Source organism: Ranitomeya variabilis, chromosome 3, assembly GCF_051348905.1.
Source record: "Ranitomeya variabilis isolate aRanVar5 chromosome 3, aRanVar5.hap1, whole genome shotgun sequence".
NCBI classification, from domain to species: Eukaryota; Metazoa; Chordata; class Amphibia; order Anura; family Dendrobatidae; genus Ranitomeya; species Ranitomeya variabilis.
This window is the reverse complement of record NC_135234.1, coordinates 402,118,381-402,138,276: the sequence shown is the minus strand read 5'-3', so window position 1 is coordinate 402,138,276 and position 19,896 is coordinate 402,118,381. Positions and strand designations below refer to the sequence as shown.

General features: G+C 42.8%; 1 protein-coding gene across 1 annotated transcript in view; it reads right to left on the bottom strand.

The window, feature by feature from the left end:
- Positions 1–19,896, bottom strand: part of LOC143817701 (uncharacterized) — a 385,700-nt gene that overhangs the window by 320,744 nt on the left and 45,060 nt on the right. Inside the window, exons 6-8 of the mRNA XM_077299189.1 lie at positions 16,560–16,668; positions 16,350–16,462; positions 9,684–9,825 (exon numbers count right to left, since the gene is read on the bottom strand). Coding sequence (XP_077155304.1) covers positions 9,684–9,825; positions 16,350–16,462; positions 16,560–16,668 — 364 coding nt within the window. The remainder of the gene's footprint in view (positions 1–9,683; positions 9,826–16,349; positions 16,463–16,559; positions 16,669–19,896) is intronic.

The following is a 19,896-nucleotide window of genomic DNA, read 5'->3' as shown; positions in this document are numbered from 1 at the left end:
ACTGGAGGCGCGCTTCCACCCCGAAGGGGTGGAAGCGCGCCTCCAGTACTACAGTCCTCTGTGCGGTGGGTACCTTGCTTTACTAATATCTACTGTGTCGGTTTGATAGGTATGGGATTTCAATTAGGATAGCATTATAGCGGTTCTTGCACTCACCTATCTTATATGTGAAACAGTTGGTACTTGGCTTGGTATCCCTGACTGCAGTAGGATCAAGTTATTATTTTGGTTTATTTAGTTTTTTACTATTTGTTTCCTATTTTTGCTTATTTGTTTACTCTGATAATGTATAAGCCTGTAGGACTGTTATCTCTGGTGGCGCCCTTCCTGTTAACTTCATAACAGTGTTTTCTGTGCTTTACTACCTTCCCTCCGCTCACCTGGTTTTAATATTGTGGTTTGGTATTAATAAAGGTTATAGCATTTCTATTTATTGTGTGTGACCATTTTTCATCGTTTCCCTCTTGTGTAATGTGCTTATCTTGATGATAGGTCTTGTTGGTCCTTTTTCACCTATGGTACAGATTTTTGTCATATTATGAGTTACCATGGTGTTTAGTCTTATAAGTTGTTATTTAGGAGTCAGTAGTAGTAGAGTGCTAGCACTGCAGGCAGACTGATTGCTGCACTGTGGGACACGTAGACGGATTCCCTCCACCAGGACGGAGAGAATGCAGCCTCAGACTCAGATTGACAAGCAAGCAGCGCAGCTGTCAGTCTGTGCCATGTGCCAGCTCTAAACTACTACTCTGACAACTGTACTAATAAGGAGTGCTGGTATGAGAAATCGTCCGAGTTTCATCCAGAAAACTCAGACGATTTTCAACAAATTTTCAACCGATTCTCAAACATGTGCCATCCGTGTGTCTGCTTTTTACATCTGTTTGATGATCGTGTCTGAACTGTTTTCATACATCTACATTTAAAAATGTACAAGATCAAAAACAGTTTAATAGGTTTATAATAGAAATGTATCTGTAAAAATCAGATGCCACTTGGATGTTCTTTGTGGGATCTGTTTTTTAGGCACCCATAGACTTGAATCGGTGAGTCTCATCCGAGACTTGGAAAAAAATAGTGCATGCTGCGATTATTTTCTCATGGACAGTCGGACCACAAAAAATTTGCTCATCTGAACAGCCCTATTGAATATTATGGGTCAGTGTGCTGTCCGTGTATTATGCGATTAGAAATCAGACAGCACATGTCCGATTTGTATGCTTGTCTGCATAAGTCCTTACTGGTCTGTCTCTGGCAATCAGGGTTCACTCAGCTGCTATTCCTTTCAAATTGCGTCCCTTCCGGGGTCCCCGTCAGTGGTGCCTACACTTTGTTTCAGCCCTGATTATACTAAAATTGAAGAAACAAAAGTTGCATATTATTTATATAATCCTAAAATGGTAATCATGAAATTACAGTACTTGCCAATTCTAGCTAATCCGACTGAATTATCAGTTAGTTTATTATTTGATCCTCTTTAATCCACAATTTGCTCTAAATTAATAAGGACAATATATTATTGGATTGCAGCAATGTGTCTTATCTATTATTGGAGAAAGATTGCAGAAGAACAGAATGCTATATTTGCATAAAGAAGAAAGGGACCCTGTCACTATGAAATTACAGTTCAATCTGCAGGCAGCATGATATGGAGCATGAGAACCTGGGCAGATAGATTCAGTATAACCGATGTTATATTTATTGAAATCTCTGCACATTCGGGGCTTTCCAGTCAAGTGGACGGTCCTAATCGGTGACTGAAAGCCTTTTTTTTTTTAAGTATTGGAACAATGCTACTCATCTGGGAGCGATCTGAGGTATCACAGGAACCGTTTCTATTTAAAGTTCAGTCCTCATAAACAACATCACAGAAAAACTTAAATACAGCCTTTGCCAGGCATCAAGTGAAACATAAAGTAACAAATCCATACAATAGAGTTGGTGAGCCTGCCTAGCTTAGAGTCCAGCTTCTTAAGGTACCGTCACATTAAGCGACGCTGCAGCGATATAGACAACGAGCCGATCGCTGCAGCGTCGCTGTTTAGGTCGCTTGGAGACGTCAGACACCGGCAACAGCAGAACGATTCAGGAACGATCCAGTGACGTACTTATCGTTCTCGCTGGTTGTTCGCTCCAGTTCGCTCCATGAAGAAACATTGCTGGCATCGTTGCTTTTGCTGTCAAACACGACGATACACGCCGATCTGACGACCAAATAAAGTTCTGGACTTCTAGCTCCGACCAGTGATATCACAGCGGGATCCAGATCACTGCTGCGTGTCAAACACAACGAGATCGCTATCCAGGATGCTGCAACGTCACGGATCGTTGTCGTTCTCGTTGGAAAGTTGTTTAGTGTGAAGGTACCTTTAGTCTTCAGCAAAGGCACTCAATCCAGGAGATCTGCACACCTCTATACACACATAGACATGTGTGAGACAAACAGGTCTCATTTTACAAAGTGAACCACACCCAAGGGTGGAGATATGGTGAGCAGCAGTTCAACTGCTCATAATCAACTTGTCATGGCCAATTAACCAATTTTTGTCCTAGCATTAGTGTCCTAGCATTACTCTAGGTCAGTGTCGGCGAACCTATGGCACGCATGCCAGAAGGGGCATGAAGAGCCCTCCCGGCGGGCACGCGCACCATCTTCTCAGGACTAGTGCCGCCACCACTCTTCTCAGCCCCCTCACCATCTTCCTAATCAATAGCACTGTGGCAACTCTCCTCTGCATGTGCACCGTCCCATCAGATCACGCATCAGTCTGCGTGCGGGCTGAGGAGAGTGGCGACGCTAGTGCCCACAGGTAGGTTTGTAATATATGAAGAGACCAGATCAGCATTGGAATGGCATAAGTGAGTAGTTACCATATATGCTCATGTATAAGCCGAGTTTTCAGCACATTTTTTGGTGCTGAAAACGCCCCCCCTCGGCATATACACGAGTCATTGTCCCAGAAGACGGCGGGGGAGTGGCAGAGCAATGGGTCACAGGACGCATGAGCCGGCAGCTGCGGCTAAAGCCTGTGCCCACTGCTAAATAGAAATGAATTTTCACTGCACTGGCAGTGAATATTAATTTCTCTTATAGCGCGCACAGTGTCAGCAGCAGTCACCGGCTTCCAGCAGCTGCCGGGCTATCACGGGTGCCCGCTCATTAATGTAATAAATTTTTACCTCTATTCACTCTCATAGGTGTGGAGAGAGGTAAATATTCATTACTTTAATGAGCGGGGACACGTGATCGCTCGGCCGCAGGTGCTGCTGGCACAGGAACAAGATGCTGCGAGGGCGCACATGGAAGGTAAGTAGGATTTTTTTTTCTCATGGGGGCCATACATACAAGGATAGGGATGAGGAACCATGCATACAAGGATGGGGATAAGGAGGCATGCAGACAAGGATGGGGATACGGGGCCATGCATACCAGGACAGGGATGAGGAGCCATGCATGCAAGGACGGGGATAAGGAGCCATGCATACAAGGATGGGGATAAGAAGCCATGCAGACAAGGATGGGGATAAGGAGCCATGCAGACAAGGATGGGGATGAGGAACCATGCATACCAGAATAGGGATTAGGGGACAATGCATACCCGGCTTTTACTCGAGTTAATGCGTTTTCCTAGTTTTTCGTGGCAAAATTAGATGCCTCAGCTTTTACTCAGGTCAGCTTATACACAAGTATATATGTTTTTATGTGAGGCCATTATACTGTATGGAGCATTATGTGAGGCCATTATACTATATGGAGCATTGTGTGGGGCCATTATACAGTATGGAGCACTATAATAGAACAAACCCAAAATGAAAGAAAAAAATATTAAAGAATTCTTCCACATACTCACAACCACAGTGGGGGAGTCTACCAGGAAGACAAATTTAATGAAATAAGGACACTCCCAAAGCCAATATAATAGAACAGAAAAAAACGGAGTTCATGTCCAAAAAAAGGGTTAACATGATATTTTATTCAATTACAAAGAATACCAATAAATACTAACAACATATAACAGTACACTGTAGTAAAAGTCAAGATAGTTAAAGATGGAAGGTAGCACAGACAAAAAACAGTGCAGCGCTCAGGCTGATGCCATATACATAAAAATCACCTGCATAGTGCAGAGTATAGCGCAGGTATAAAAATGGGGGGCATATGGAACAAAATAGAAAAGTATCATGAGTCCTGTACACTGACTCATATCGCACTAATTAGGCCATGAATTCCCCACCCCGGATTCTTACCCACACGCTGGCAACAGGACCAGACCACACCGTTGCCCCAACGCGCGTTTCGCGTCGGCTTCGTCAGGGGGCGGCAGTATGGAGCACTATGTGGGGCCATTTTATAGTTTGGAGCATCATGTGGGGCTATTATACTGCATGGAGCACTATGTGGGGCCCATTACACTTTATGCAGGACTACGTGGGGGGGGGCATTACACTGTATGGAGGACTATGTGGAGCCATTATATTTTATGGAGATCTATGTGGAGCCATGGTACTGTATGGAGGACTTTATGCGTCCATTATACAGTATAGAGGGCTGTGTGGGGAGATTACAGCTGGAGAATCAAACTGTGATGGGGTCACCATTCTTTGTTGGGGAACTGAGGGGAGGGGACAGTAGGGTAATCATATTGTGCGTGTGGAGGAGTTCACTGTGGGGGAATCATACTGTGTTTGGGAGCACTTTTGTTTGCATCATACTTTATTATCTGTTTTATTCAAGGGTTTTTTATCCTTTGTTATTAAATATGTAAATTAGGCTATTGAGCCATATGCTTTTTACTGCTGTTACATAACATATTATATTATTCCACTATAATTCCAAAAGTTCATCGTTTTATTTGATAAGGAAAATCTTCCTCAATTGTAGACATTTTTTTAACAAATATCAAGGTTGGCTTGCAACTTTTTGCAAGCTTTTAACTTTGGTCCTCTGTGTATTTGAGATTGACATCCCTGCCTTAAAGGGTTTGGTCTCATCAAAATAAAGGGTTACAATTGCAAAGAGGTTGTAAAAACAAGCAACTTTACAATTTTACTTTTGAATACAAATCCTCTCCATTCTCAAGAACAGACCTTGACTAAAATTGGTGGCTAGTATGTTAGGCTTGGAGTGCAGTGCTTACAAGCTCTTTGATATTGAGTCTATAGCATGCTAATGAACGAATTGTCTTTCTCATCTAAAACCTCAGTATTCAGGGCACTTTGCAAAAAATAAGTGGGCTTTGGATTGCAGTTTGGGCACTCGGTCTCTAAAAGATTTGCCATCACGGCTCTAGGTTTATTTTCCATCCACTATGTGTATAACAGCCACCCTACAGTATACACACATAAATAACTGTCAGTCACTGAATAGGACCACCCACTTGTCTGAAAAGCCTGAATAATTAGATATACAAATGAATAAAACACGAGCTATACTTATTTTTCACACTTACTATAACTATAAATCAATCTGCTTAGCTTCATGTGATCCATTTCATGGTACCTGCAGATTGGGCATCATTTTTAATGTGAGAGGTTTTCATTGAAGATTTTGCCTGAAATTAAATTTCTACTACATTTGGACAAACACTGTTTAATGTGTATGGTGGCCACCATAGAAAGAAGGATGCGTCACATTGGACTGCCGATTGTGATTCTTTTGTTTTCCAGGAAAGAAGTTGTTCCTGTCTATAAACGACTCAGGAGAGATAGCTGTAAGCCAACAGGTATCATATGTGAATGGGGGGGTGAGGCTTTAGGCTCACGGCATCCATAGCAAACCACTTACATCTCACAATCATGAGGCAGGGTGCCGAGAGGCTTATAGAGGGAGTTACCTTACCACTATAAGGGCTCATACTCACCTGCGAGAAACTCGGGTGAGTCTCGCATCTTAATACCCGGCCCTGCACCTGGCACTCAGGAGCGGAGTGTGCAGCCGCATAGGAATACATGCAGCCGCACGCTCCACTCCTGAATGCCGGCAGAAGCGCCGGATATTAACATGCGAGACTCGTCCGAGTTTCTCGCAGGTGAGTATGAGCCCTAAAACAACAGTGCTACTATTGCCAAGGAGCAGTGGCATACTGCTAATGAGATGAGTTGAGGGAGCCTGACACCGCCCACACCCCACCCGGCGTCCTCATTTCAACTTTAGGGCTCATACTCATTTGTGAGAAAAATGTATGAGTGCAATCCGATAAAAAAAATTAGACTGCACTCTACCTAATGTTATTCTATGATTCCCTACTCATTCACTATTTTTTCTCTGCTCAAATCAGACTGAGAAAAAAATCACAGCATGCTGCGATTTGCCTCATATATCGGATGAGACTTGGCAATGCAAGTCATTGGGTGCAAGAAAAAAAAAAATCGCACAGCACACCGACCATGTGTGTGCCATCCCATTTTTATGCAACCATCTCCCAGAAAATCCAACACTTCATCAGCAGAGTACAGTAAAATCACAGCGTGACCTGTCAGAATACAATAGATATATATATATATATATATATATATATATATATATACATAGAATAATTAGCTACAAATACGTGAGTGCTATATATATATATATATATATATATATATATATATATATATATATATATATATATATATACACATATAATTAATACAGTGCTTGTGTAGCTTACTGTACATGCATTTAATTCATAAATCAATAAATTACAGAAAAAAGTGGCATGAATTCCCCCGAAATTATGTCAACCAGCAGAGGAAAAGCGGACAAAGAAGGCTAAGTGAGGTGAGGGATATGGTGGTTTACAATATGACTATGAGGTTAGTATTGGGGTGCTTCTCCATTACTAACCCCTGAGCTTGGTGTCAAGTGCCAATACAAAGTTGTCATCAACCCCAACCTTATTACCCCACTTGCCACCACCACATGACAAGCGGGAAGAGTGAGGTCAAGCGCCATCTTATGGATGTGCCATTTCTGAAAGCTGATGTTTTTAGTCTGGGAGGGAACCAATATTCATGTTCCCTTCCTAGCCTATTAATATAAGCCCACAGCTGTCTGCCTAGTCTTTGCTGGTTATTAATTATAGGTGGACACTAGGTCATTTTTTGGGGGGTCTCCCATTTTAATAACCAGTAAAGGCGAAGTATACAGCTGTGAGCTGATACTAATAGCCTGGGAAGCTCCATGTTTATTACCCCCTTCCCAGGCTATAAACCTCTGCCCCCAACTCTTTGCCTTCCCTCTGAAGGTTAACACAATTTCAGGAGATCACACGCCACGCCATTTTTTTCTGTAATTTATTAATTTATTAATTAAATACATGTACAGTAAGCTACATATGCACTGTACTAATTATATATGTCACTCACATATTTGCAGCTATGTATGTAGTGAAGAATATTTACTGTGAAAACTATCTTTAAATGACAGAGAATTACAGTATGTAAAAGCTAAAGTTAAAAATCGCATTGCATACGCATATTATACGCATGTTATATGGACGCTAGGTGAGAAAAGTTGCATTGTACTTCCATGACACTCACACGATACTCGCATGACACTCAATCGACTTTTCATGAACAACATCGGACAGATTTTATTCACTTTGATGGGTATTAGCCCTTATGTGAATAATCAGGATGAAAATAAAGATGAGCACAGTGGTAGAACAGGAAACCGTCAGCTGTCCGATCTTCCATTCAGCCTGTAAATGTCAGTGCAACAGGCACAATGACATCAGTAGATCGCGTGCGCCTGCCTCAAATCAAAATCAGCACAGACTAGAGCAGCGCATAGAGGGATCGAGGGGACTAGGTGAGTAATTTTTTATATACATTGTTAGCCAGTACTTGTGGTGGGCAAGCTGAGGACTTAATGTATGTCTGTGGTAACCATGGGAGCATGGGGAGGGGCTGTAGGGGCATAACACTGTCCGTATGGAAACTGGGGTGGGGGCATCATATGGGGGAACTGTGTGGGCATCATTTTGAGTGAGAGAACTATGGGAACATCATACTATGTTGGGGCATTGTGGGGACATCATACTGTGTTGGGGCATCACACTTTGCTGAGGGCATTCTCTGGACATTATGGAAATAAAAAAAGAGTAACTGTTATACCAACACAAAAAACAGCAAGATTACATAACACTACAATGAAAATATGGAGGCCAAAGAATATAGCAAAAAAAATTGTGTGCTTTTAAACTGGTACCATAATACATTTTTAAGGACTAGTCATTTTCATTTGCAAATCGATATAATAAACATTTGTAAACTGTTATCTGTTTTTCTCACAATAAACAGTGATAGCGGCTTGTATAATATGGATGTATAATAAGGCAATGGGATCATTTCTATATGTGGGTAAATAAGTAATCGAGAAGTCACAGTGTGTCCTATCTTTCAAGTAGACTAAATCACGGTAGTACAAAGAGCATCTGCTGAAATAGGCCGACAATGGCTTGGCTCAGTGAGAAACAGCACTCAGTCTACAGAAGAGCACTTGATATTTATGGGCCTACAAAAGAGAACAGCAGACACATCAAAGACAGACGGCATCTCATGATGACACATAAGGAGTAGGAGGAGAACAGTTGCTCAGTTGGTATCTAATTCTTCTCTGACTCACTCTCGCTGGGTGACTTGTCTGTGATTTATGGTGTGAATAAAATGCCACTTAAGAGCTTTTCCCATTCATATTCCCGTGTAGTTCTATGCTTCTTCACCGGAACTTCAGACACACTAGTGTCATAACGCAAGTGAATTACAGCTAGGCCATGTAAGACCGGTAAGAATTATTACATTTACATCCATTAATGATAGCTAATTAAATTAACAACAATTCATGTACCACAAGAAAAATATTTACTTACCATCACTTAGTAAAGTGATCCACGGGGCCAGGGACTGAATTTAATATGGGAACGTGTAAAACAGGTAATATACCAAGCACCCTCCTTTTGCAATATAGTGCCGCCAACTACTAGCCATCTTAATAACCCCAGCTTACTCTCTTTTTTGTCAAAATAGCTAAAGATAAGGCCAATAAATAAGTACAGTTTCTGCATGTACCTAACACAAGATGTCCATGGCACAGAGCTACACTGTTCTCATGCCCTGTTCAATGGTTTTTCAGTGACATGCCTCCAGTTTGAAATTTTTCGCCAGCCTCACCATTGTGGTAGATTGATTTCCTGGCTGTTCTTCATTCCCGCAGATTGAGATCTCGGTTCAATGACATCTCTAAAAAAAAATCATTCAGATGAGATGTCAAACAGCACAATGATGGAGCTGATACGAAATTTCAAATAGGAGGCAGTGACCTGTTATTCAAAGAACGGAGGCAGGCGGAGTAGGTGGGGAAGAAGGAGAAGACATAATGCACAGTCCGGCCCCTGTGCACCAAAATCTCATTACCCAAAAACATAAAATGCTGATTAAAGAAGAACCACAAAGTGAATTTCTTGACCAAATGTATCTATGTAATCTGTATTACAGCCCCATTATGGCTATGTATTTACTTTAAATTGCAAAATTGTGCCGACAGGTTCTCTTTAAAGTGACAACGAATAACACTAAATCTACGATCTGTCACTTCATACACATTTGTGTACCTCCAGTACTTTATAGGACAACTCTTTTTACCAACATACGACCAACTCCTCATTTAAATAATGCACTAGAATAAGTAAATATAATACCTTTATTACTGTTTGATGGAAATGTTTCCGCTCTGCTTATGGCTAAATGCAGATCTTTACTTTCAACCGATTTTGGCCGTTTCCTTGAGAATACTCTCCAAGATACAAAGTCTTCATCCATTCCTGAGCTATGACTCTGAAACTACAATATTGGTTGCATAAGATGATATGTTTAGATCAGAGTAGGAGCAGCGGTGGATGGTAGTTTAGTATTGCTTCACTGATTTTTTTTAACCCATTCTGAGCCTTTTGTAAAAAATTTTCATGAGCCAGACAATCTATTTAGAGCATCTTTTATGCTGCCAGTGCATCTACAGTAAAAAAATAAAGTAACTTTGAAATTTAACTTTTTTTTTGGATTATAAGATGCACTTTTTTCACCAAATTTGGGGGGATATGGGGGTGTGTCTTATAATCTGAATGTAGCTTACCAGCTGCGTCCCAGGGTCGCTGTTGCACGAAACTTATGGTAGTGGTGGCAGGAGTGGGGTGATGCTGTGGGCCTCATACTGGTAGGAGGTGGTGTTCTGCGGTGCTGGGGCTTCACCGACAATTTGTGAAAGCCCGGAGCTCCCAAACTTTCCATGCTTTTCAATGCAGTGGACTCTGGGAAAATGGCCACAGGAGGCAACGCATTCGCAAATGAAGATCTTGGAACCGATATCTCGTCTCCCAATATCTTGGCTCCTGAGATATCAATTGCGAACGTGCCGCCTCCAATGACCATTTTCTTGGCGTTCACTGCATTAAAAAACATTGATAGTGTGATGTCGCTGGGCTTTCACAAAATGTGGCCGGAGCTCCAGTACCGCTAAACACCACCTCCACCACCACCTACCAGCCTGCTCCCGCAGCATCGCCTCACTCCTACCTCTGCCGAATACCACCTCCTGCTAGCTTGGGGCATGCAGCATCTCCTGCCATCTTCCTGCAGCAGCAACCCTGCCACCTGGGACAATGCCTAACTGCCAATCCCCCCACACACACCCAGGTAAGCTACCATAAAAGTGGATTATAAGACGCACCACCATTTTATAAAAAAAAAAATTCCTCCCCAAAATTTGGGGAGCATTTTATAATCCGGTGCATCTTATAATCTGCCAAATACAGTAGCTTTGTATCTACAGCATCCATGTACACCTACAGTAGTGTTCAAAATAATAACTCTGTGCCCAAAAACATGAGTTAATCACAAAATCTTTATACTAGTTTTTATTTGCATGCATTGTGAACATTGCACACTGTTTTCTAATTAAAAACATTAAGAGAAATGTATAGAATTTTTAACTACTTTACAGAAAACAACAAAAAATGAACATTGGGCTGTTCTAAAAAATTGCAGTGTCTGCATTTGTTTTTACAAACTCACTATATGTACTATTGTTTTGGAGGATTTAGCATTCCTGTGAATCACCAACCTAATATTTAGTTGTATACCCACAGTTTTTTAGAATTGCTTCACATCTATGTTGTATAGGGTCAAACAACTTCTGGCACCTGTCAACTGTTACTCCAGCCCAGGATGCTTGGACTACATCCCACAATTTTGTGGCATTTGTTGCCTAAGAAATACCATTTTTAATGTCACCCTACCAGTGTTCTATCTGATTAAGGTCTGGGGATTGGGCTGGTCACTCCATAACCTCAATTTTGTTGGACTAGAATCAAGATCTTGCTTGTTAGATCTGAGGCCTCCGTCACTCCAGCTCTATTCCCACCCAGCACCACCTTCTTCTGCTTGACTGACAGCCTCTATGTTGTGACTTCAGTCAAAGGAACAGTCAGTCAGGCAGGCGAAAACAGTGCTGGGTGGGGAATAGAGCTTGAGTGACAGAGGCTTCAAAATTACAGGCTCATTTGCATATCAATTCAAACGCTGATTTCTCAGTTAGGCCATGTGCAGTATGGCCGGCGTTCATAGCAGATGAGAATTTTGCTACACATAGCAGGGCTGCAACCTTGCTATGTGTAGCACAAGCAATCAAAATGTAGCAGCTTCAAGGAGACTACTGAAGCAAGTTAAAAATAGAATTTTTTTTTTTTTTAAATATAAAAAATATATTCAATTAACCCCTTTTGCCCAATTCAAAATAAAACAATAAAAAAGTATGAAAAATACACATACTTGGTATCGCTGTGTTCATAAACTACCTATCTATCAAAATGTAAAAATAATTAATCCAATCATTAAACGAACAGCAAGAAAAAAATTCAAAAGCCAGAATGACTTTTTTTGGTACCCCGCAACATTGTGATAAAATGCAACAATGGGCGATAAAAACATAGTATTTACCCCAAAATAGTATCAATAAAAATGTCAGCTCGGCGCACCAAAAATAGGCCCTCATCCAGCCTAAGATCCCTAAAAATGGAGATGCTACCCTGTTTCCCCGAAAATAAGACACCGTCTTATATTAATTTTTGCCCCGAAAGTTGCACCATGTCTTATTTTCGGAGGGGGATGGGAGGTTTTATTCTCTCAAGAAAAAAGATTGACATTTTTTTTTTAACAAAAAAATTAACATTTTTTAACATACCAGTACGGTACTTTACGGTAGACCGTTCAGCAGAAAGGCAGACAACAAATCAAAGTAACACACTACGGTACGGTACTGTAATTGCCTGACTCCCACACAGGGCCACAAAACATAAGGGCTCTAAAAGGGCTCCCACACACTTTCTGGACACTGTATCGCTACTGTAACAATCACCCACAGCAGTTCCTTTACCGTAGCAGCCCCATCATCATTTTGCAGCCCCAAATATTCCTATCATCCCCTTGCAGCCCTCATCATCCCTTTACAGCGACCAATACAGCACCCCCATCATTCCATTACAGCCCCCATCATTCTACAGTACAGTATTGCAGCCTCCCATCATCCCACATCATCCCACTGCAGCCTCCCATCATCCCAGTATCCCACTGCAGCCTCCCATTATCACAGTATCCCACTGCAGACCCCCATCAACCCGGTATCCCACTGCAGCCTCCCATTATCACAGTATCCCACTGCAGACCCCCATCATCCCGGTATCCCACTGCAGCCTCCCATTATCACAGTATCCCACTGCAGCCTCCTATGTGTGTAGCGTACACACACCCTTACACAGACACACACACACACCCATACACAGACACACCCATACACAGACACACACACACACACACACTCATACACAGACACACACACACACTTTCATTTTCTTACTGGTTTTATCCGCGGTGCTGCTTTCAGTGCTTTGGTGGTGCAGGAGCCCTGGGCCAATCAGAGCGCAGGAGCCCTGGGCCAATCACAGCCCAGGAACAATCAGAGGCTATGGATGACGTCAGCTGGCCCATGGTTCCTGCGCTGTGATTGGTGCAGGGCTCATGGGCAGAGATCGGCACACAACTCCGAGGCTGTGATTAACTCCTGGGAACAGCGCGGCGGCAGTGGCGGGCACCGGACAGCGGAAGCGAGACACAACTGCATGACCCATGCACAGAACAAAGTATGCCTTATTTTCGGGGGGGGGGGGAGGGTGCCTTATATTAGCAGGCACAGTGCTCCCCCTAGCATGCCTTACTTTTGGGGGGCACCCTATTTACGGGGAAACACGGTAGGTCTCGGAAAATGGCACCCATTTTTTTTTCTTCTTCAAACTTTTGTTATTTTGTCACCACTTAAATAAAAAAGAACCTATAAATGTATGGCATCTACAAACTCATAATGACCTGTGCAATCACAATAGCAGGTCAGTTTTAGCATTTAGTAAACATGGTAAAAGAAAAAAAAAAACAATTGTGCCATTTTTTGCAATTTCACCACACTTAGAATTTTTGTTCCCCTTTTCCAGTACATTATATGGTAAATTCAGTGGTGTTGTTCAAAAGTACAACTCGTCCCACAAAAAAATAGCCCTTACACGGCCATATTGACAAAAGAATAAAAAATTATGGTTTTTGTAAGAAAGGAAGCAAGAAAAGGAAAACCACAAAAATGGCTTGGGGTGAAGGGGTTAAATAAGTAAGCAGGATTAATAATGTCTCCAGATCATTTGAACAAATACTTAAGATGGAGGTACAAAAAGCTGAAAATCAATATTTAATTGATAACCACCAAACTAGCATAAAATAAGCTGAACACCAGCTAGCAAAACATACATTAACCAGAGTGGGCAATAAACAATTTTTTCCAAAAATTAAAAATATTTTGAAGAGGGGGAGAAGGCTGGTCATTTACTGGCAGTCATATCAAAAGCCCAGCAGGAGAAGTCTTTTATTAAAGAGATGAAGGCAGAGGCGTAGCTAGGGTTTCAACTTGGGGGGGGCGAAACATCTGAGTGGGCCCCTAACCTGCTAACCCTGATTACAGTTACGGTTGCGCACTCTAATTGTGAATATAGGGGAACCTCAGAATATGACCCTACTGTTATTGAAAATAAATCTATATACAAAAACGAACATTGACTTTACCGCCATATTGTGACCATATGCAACTTCGATGGTCACAATACTCTGAGTGCCCCTGTAACAATAATGCTTAAGTGCCCACTTAACATTTCATAATGTCCCCTAAGTTCCCCCATGTACTGCTCCATTATACACAGTATGGTGAGCTTAAATCTTCCTTATACACAGTCTAAGGCCCCCACAGCTCCCCTATACACAGTATGATGATTCTATAACTCCCCTATACACAGTATGATGTTCCCACTGCTCCCCTATAGATAGTATGAGCCCAGTGCTCCCCTATACACAGTATAATGCTGACAGAACTCCACTATAGAAAGTATAATGCCCCCCAGAGCTCCCCTATATACAGTGTAATGGGCCAACAGCTCCCATATGCACAATATGCCTTCACCGTTCCCTATACACAGTATGATGTCCCTCACAGGTCCCCTGTACACAGTATGATGGACTCACAGCTCCCTGTAATGATTTGGATGCCCCGGTTATTTACTCATCCTCCGGCGTACTCACTATTTTGTGGCACTGCTGCAGTGTCGCTGCTCAAACTTGTGAGCGCAGCTTCTGACAGGCCAGAAGTTAGAAGCTATGTCACAAGCGCTCAATGTAAGACTATGAGGCTATGTGCACTTGTTGCGGATTCACAGCGGATTTCCTGTGTTTTTTGTGCAGATTTCACCTGCGTTTTACCACCTGCGGAATCCTATAGAGGAGCAGGTATAAAACGCTGCGGAATCCGCAAAAAGAATTGACATGCTGTGGAAAATACAACGCAGCGTTTCCGCATGGTATTTTCCGCACCATGTGCACTGCGGATTTGGTTTTCCATAGGTTTACATGGCACTGTAAACCAGATGGAAAACTGCTGCAGATCCGCAGCGGCCAATCCGCACCGTGTGCACATAGCCTGAGAGTGAGGAAGAGGCCAGAATGAGGCTCCCACAGACTCACACTGATTAGTGACCTCTGCGCTGCTCCATGACACACTGGAGCCTTGGACAGGCCACAAACTGCAGGAGACGGAGCCGAGCGGAGACTAAAACAGATGAAGACGCCAGAAGGTGAGTATCAGACAGGGGGCAGGGGATGGGGATTTTCAGCACCGCTCCAGCAATGAAGTAAAAAATAATGCTGGAATGGTGCTGTAAATGTGATGCAGCTCTTGGTTACTGTATGGGGGCTCCTTATACTAATACTCATAAAAGACCCAGGTGGTACGTATCAAAAGCCCCCTACCCCCATCTCCAGCCTCCCCAGCCAGCAAATATTACATGATGGAGCACATATAATATCATAACTAAACATTATAATATTCAGCCCCAGTGACCTGTCCCCCCTCCCCCACTTCAGCCCCAATACCCCCATCATCTCACATCCACCCCTGCCCCACCTCACCCACCTTCTGCCCTCACAATCCCCAAATGGTCTCACATTCACCCCCCGGTGTCCTGTCTCCCCTCCCCCACAATACCCCCATGGTCTCACATTTACCCCTCAGTACCCTGTCCCCCCTCACTCACTTTCAGCCCCCACAATACCCCAACGGTCTCACACTGGCATGCCTGAATTTAATAAACCTAATAAGTTCCATCCCCACTTACTGATAACGTTTGCACTGCAGGCACTGGGCAGGACCAGGAAGTGTAAGTGAAATGCAAGGTGGGCACTAGGACCCAGGTGCCTGAGCCAATCCCAACGTGCACAGAGTGAAGAAAACTGCAGCCAGGAGAAGCTTCATCATCAGGTCAGACGGGCAGCACCATTCACTGCAGGGGGGAGACTGCAGCCGGTCACTGTGCTAGCAGCGTGCAGAGTCTCCGTTAGACGGGAGCAGACACAGACATTATACTGCTCTGCTCCTATGCGGTGTTCTGCCTCGTCACAGAAGTGGCCCTGGCTCCCAGTGGGCCCCTTCATGTGACAGGGCCCGGGGCGATGGCCCCCTCTGCCCCCCCAGTAGCTACGCTACTGGATGAAGGGATATTAGTACCAACATCCTAGGCTATTTTAACAGTACTTCAGGGGTTATTTGAAACACGTTATAAGTCTAGAGGACCCCCCTCTGTAGACACACACACAAAAAAGGAGGAACGAACTGGCCATGTAAAGGTATCTTTATCTTCTGACAGATTCCATTAATGTTTAATTTTACAGGAATTAGTACAATAAAAAAAGATGTATGTCATCTTTAAATAAACAATTAATTTGTTTACCTTCTGTTTGGTTTCACATTGGGCTAAAAATAAATCCATTGCATTCTCAACTAGCTGGAAAGTGTGATTTATAAAACTTGTCATTTCTGGTGAGACCTCTGTTGTGCCATTATCTAAAGAAATAATAGAAATGTTGCACATAAACTAATATTCCATTATTTTGTACATTAGGCGAAGATGCTATTGCGTTATGAACATATCACCGCAAACCTGCTGTGCATCCAGATTGTTCGGCTGCTTTTTTCCATTGTTCCCTCAGGCTCAGCTTTACTTTTTTTTCCATTCTCGCATGCTGCACCTTACTCATGTTTGGAGGGTGCTGAACATGGAAGAAAAGGGTAATGAGTAAAAAGAAATGGAGCAAATTTACTATTACTCTATAATATTTGGTGAGCATGAACTTAGTCTTGAAACTTTGATGGGCAGCACAGTGGCTCAGTTATTAGTCTAATGCAATGGTCCGAGGTGTCTTCCCCAGCGGCTGCACTTTGCCACCACCCGGACTGAGAGTCGGACATTCTCTGAACCGGCTGTCAAGCTGACAGCACAACGGTTCTGAGTGAACAATTGTGGTTGCTTCTTTCAGACATAAGTAGAATTGAACCTCTGATAGCCGGGTCAGAGCGAAGTGAACAACGTTATCAGGTCATGTGATTACGCTGATGACATCACTCGCCAGCGTTCAGGGGCGCAAACAACATTGGTGGTAAGTGCTCCAGACCAGTGGAACTGAATACACCAAAGATTTAGTGTAACCGGGGGACATTTGGTAGGGGTGTGGGGAGATTTAGTGTGGGGAGAGGGGTGGGGGAGATTTAGTGTGGGGAGAGGGGTGGGGGAGATTTAGTGCAACGGGCGTTGGAGGGGGAAATATAGTGTAATGGGTGAAGATTTCAGGACACAAGTGTGGGGAGCAAGGAAGAAAATTTGAAGATGCAATATGAGGACCAATGGGTGAGATGGGGGCATGTACAGTCATGGCCAAAAGTATTGACACCCTTGCAATTCTGTCAGATAATACTCAGTTTCTTCCTGAAAATGATTGCAAACACAAATTCTTTGGTATTATTATCTTCATTTAATTTGTCTTAAATGAAAAAACACAAAAGAGAATGAAGCAAAAAGCAAAACATTGATCATTTCACACAAAACTCAAAAAATGGGCCAGACAAAAGTATTGGCACCCTCAGCCTAATACTTGGTTGCACAACCTTTAGCCAAAATAACTGCGACCAACCGCTTCCGGTAACCATCAATGAGTTTCTTACAATGCTCTGCTAGAATTTTAGACCATTCTTCTTTGGCAAACTGCTCCAGATCCCTGATATTTGAAGGGTGCCTTCTCCAAACTGCCATTTTTAGATCTCTCCACAGGTGTTCTATGGACTCATTGCTGGCCACCTTAGAAGTCTCCAGTGCTTTCTCTCAAACCATTTTCTAGTGCTTTCTGAAGTGTGTTTTGGGTCTTTGTCCGGCTGGAAGACCCATGACCTGTGAGGGAGACCGAGCTTTCTCACACTGGGCCCTACATTATGCTGCAAAATTTGTTGGTAGTCTTCAGACTTCATAATGCCATGCACACGGTCAAGTAGTCCAGTGCCAGAGGCATCAAAGCGACCCCAAAACAATAGGGAACCTCCGCCATGTTTGACTGTAAAGACCGTGTTCTTTTCTTTGAATGCCTCTTTTTTTCTCCTGTAAACTCTATGTTGATGCCTTTGTCCAAAAAGCTCTACTTTTGTCTCATCTGACCAGAGAACATTCTTCCAAAACGTTTTAGGCTTTTTCAGGTAAGTTTTGGCAAACTCCAGCCTGGCTTTTTTATGTCTCGGGGTAAGAAGTTGGGTCTTCCTGGGTGTCCTACCATACAGTCCCTTTTCATTCAGACGCCGATGGATAGTACGGGTTGACACTGTTGTACCCTCGGACTGCAGGGCAGCTTGAACTTGTTTGGATGTTAGTCGAGGTTCTTTATCCAACATCCGCACAATCTTGCGTTGAAATCTCTTGTCAATTTTTCTTTTCCGTCCACATCTAGGGAGGTTAGCCACAGTGCCATGGGCTTTAAACTTCTTGATGACACTGTGCACGGTAGACACAGGAACATTCAGGTCTTTGGAGCTGGACTTGTAGCCTTGAGATTTCTCATGCTTCCTCAGAATTTGGTTTCTCAAGTCCTCAGACAGTTCTTTGGTCTTCTTTCTTTTCTCCATGCTCAATGTGGTACACACAAGGACACAGGACAGAGGTTGAGTCAACTTTAATCCATGTCAACTGGCTGCAAGTGTGATTTAGTTATTGCCAACACCTGTTAGGTGCCACAGGTAAGTTACAGGTGCTGTTAATTGCACAAATTAGAGAAGCATCACATGATTTTTCAAACGGTGCCAATACTTTCGTTCACCCCCTTTTTTATGTTTGGTGTGGAATTATATCCAATTTGGCTTTAGGACAATTCTTTTTGTGTTGTTTCATTTAAGACAAATTAAATGAAGATAATAATACAAAAGAATTTGTGTTTGCAATCATTTTCAGGAAGAAACTGAGTATTATCTGACAGAATTGCAGGGGTGTCAATACTTTTGGCCATGACTGTATGAGGAAACAGTATAGGGGGATGGGAGCAGACACAATATGGTGAGTGGGGGCAAGGGTGTAGACATAGTATAGTGAGTGGGAGGATGGTTGCTGATGCAGTATAATGAGTAGGTAGTGGGTCAGGACACAGTATGAGGAGCAAGGAGGGGAATGTATGAGGGGGATGGGTGCAGACATAATATGGTGAGTGAGAGGATTGGTGCGTACACAAAATGGGAAGGATGGGTGTGAATACAGTATGGGTAGAGTAGGGGAGAGAATGTACAGTACAGACCAAAAGTTTGGACACACCTTCTCATTTAAAGATTTTTCTGTATTTTCATGACTATGAAAATTGTAAATTCACACTGAAGGCATCAAAACTATGAATTAACACATGTGGAATTATATACTTAACAAAAAAGTGTGAAACGACTGAAAATATGTCTTATATTCTAGGTTCTTCAAAGTAGCCACCTTTTTCTTTGATGACTGTTTTGCACACTCTTGGCATTCTCTTGATGAACTTCATGAGGTAGTCACCAGAAATGGTTTTCACTTCACAGGTGTGCCCTGTCAGGTTTAATAAGTGGGGTTTCTTGCCTTATAAATGAGGTTGTGAGGTTGGGACCATCAGTTATGTTGTGCAGAAAAGTCTGGTGGATACACAGCCGATAGTCCTACTGAATAGACTGTTAGAATTTGTATTATGGCAAGAAAAAAGCAGATAAGAAAAACGAGTGGCCATCATTACTTTAAGAAATGAAGGTCAGTCAGTTAGAAAAATTGGGAAAACTTTGTAAGTGTCCCCAAGTGCAGTTGCAAAAACCATCAAGCGCTACAAAGAAACTGGCTCACATGAGAACCGCCCCAGGAAAGGAAGACCAAGAGTCGCCTCTGCTTCTGAGGATAAGTTTATCCGAGTCACCAGCCTCAGAAATCGCAGGTTAACAGCAGCTCAGATTAGAGA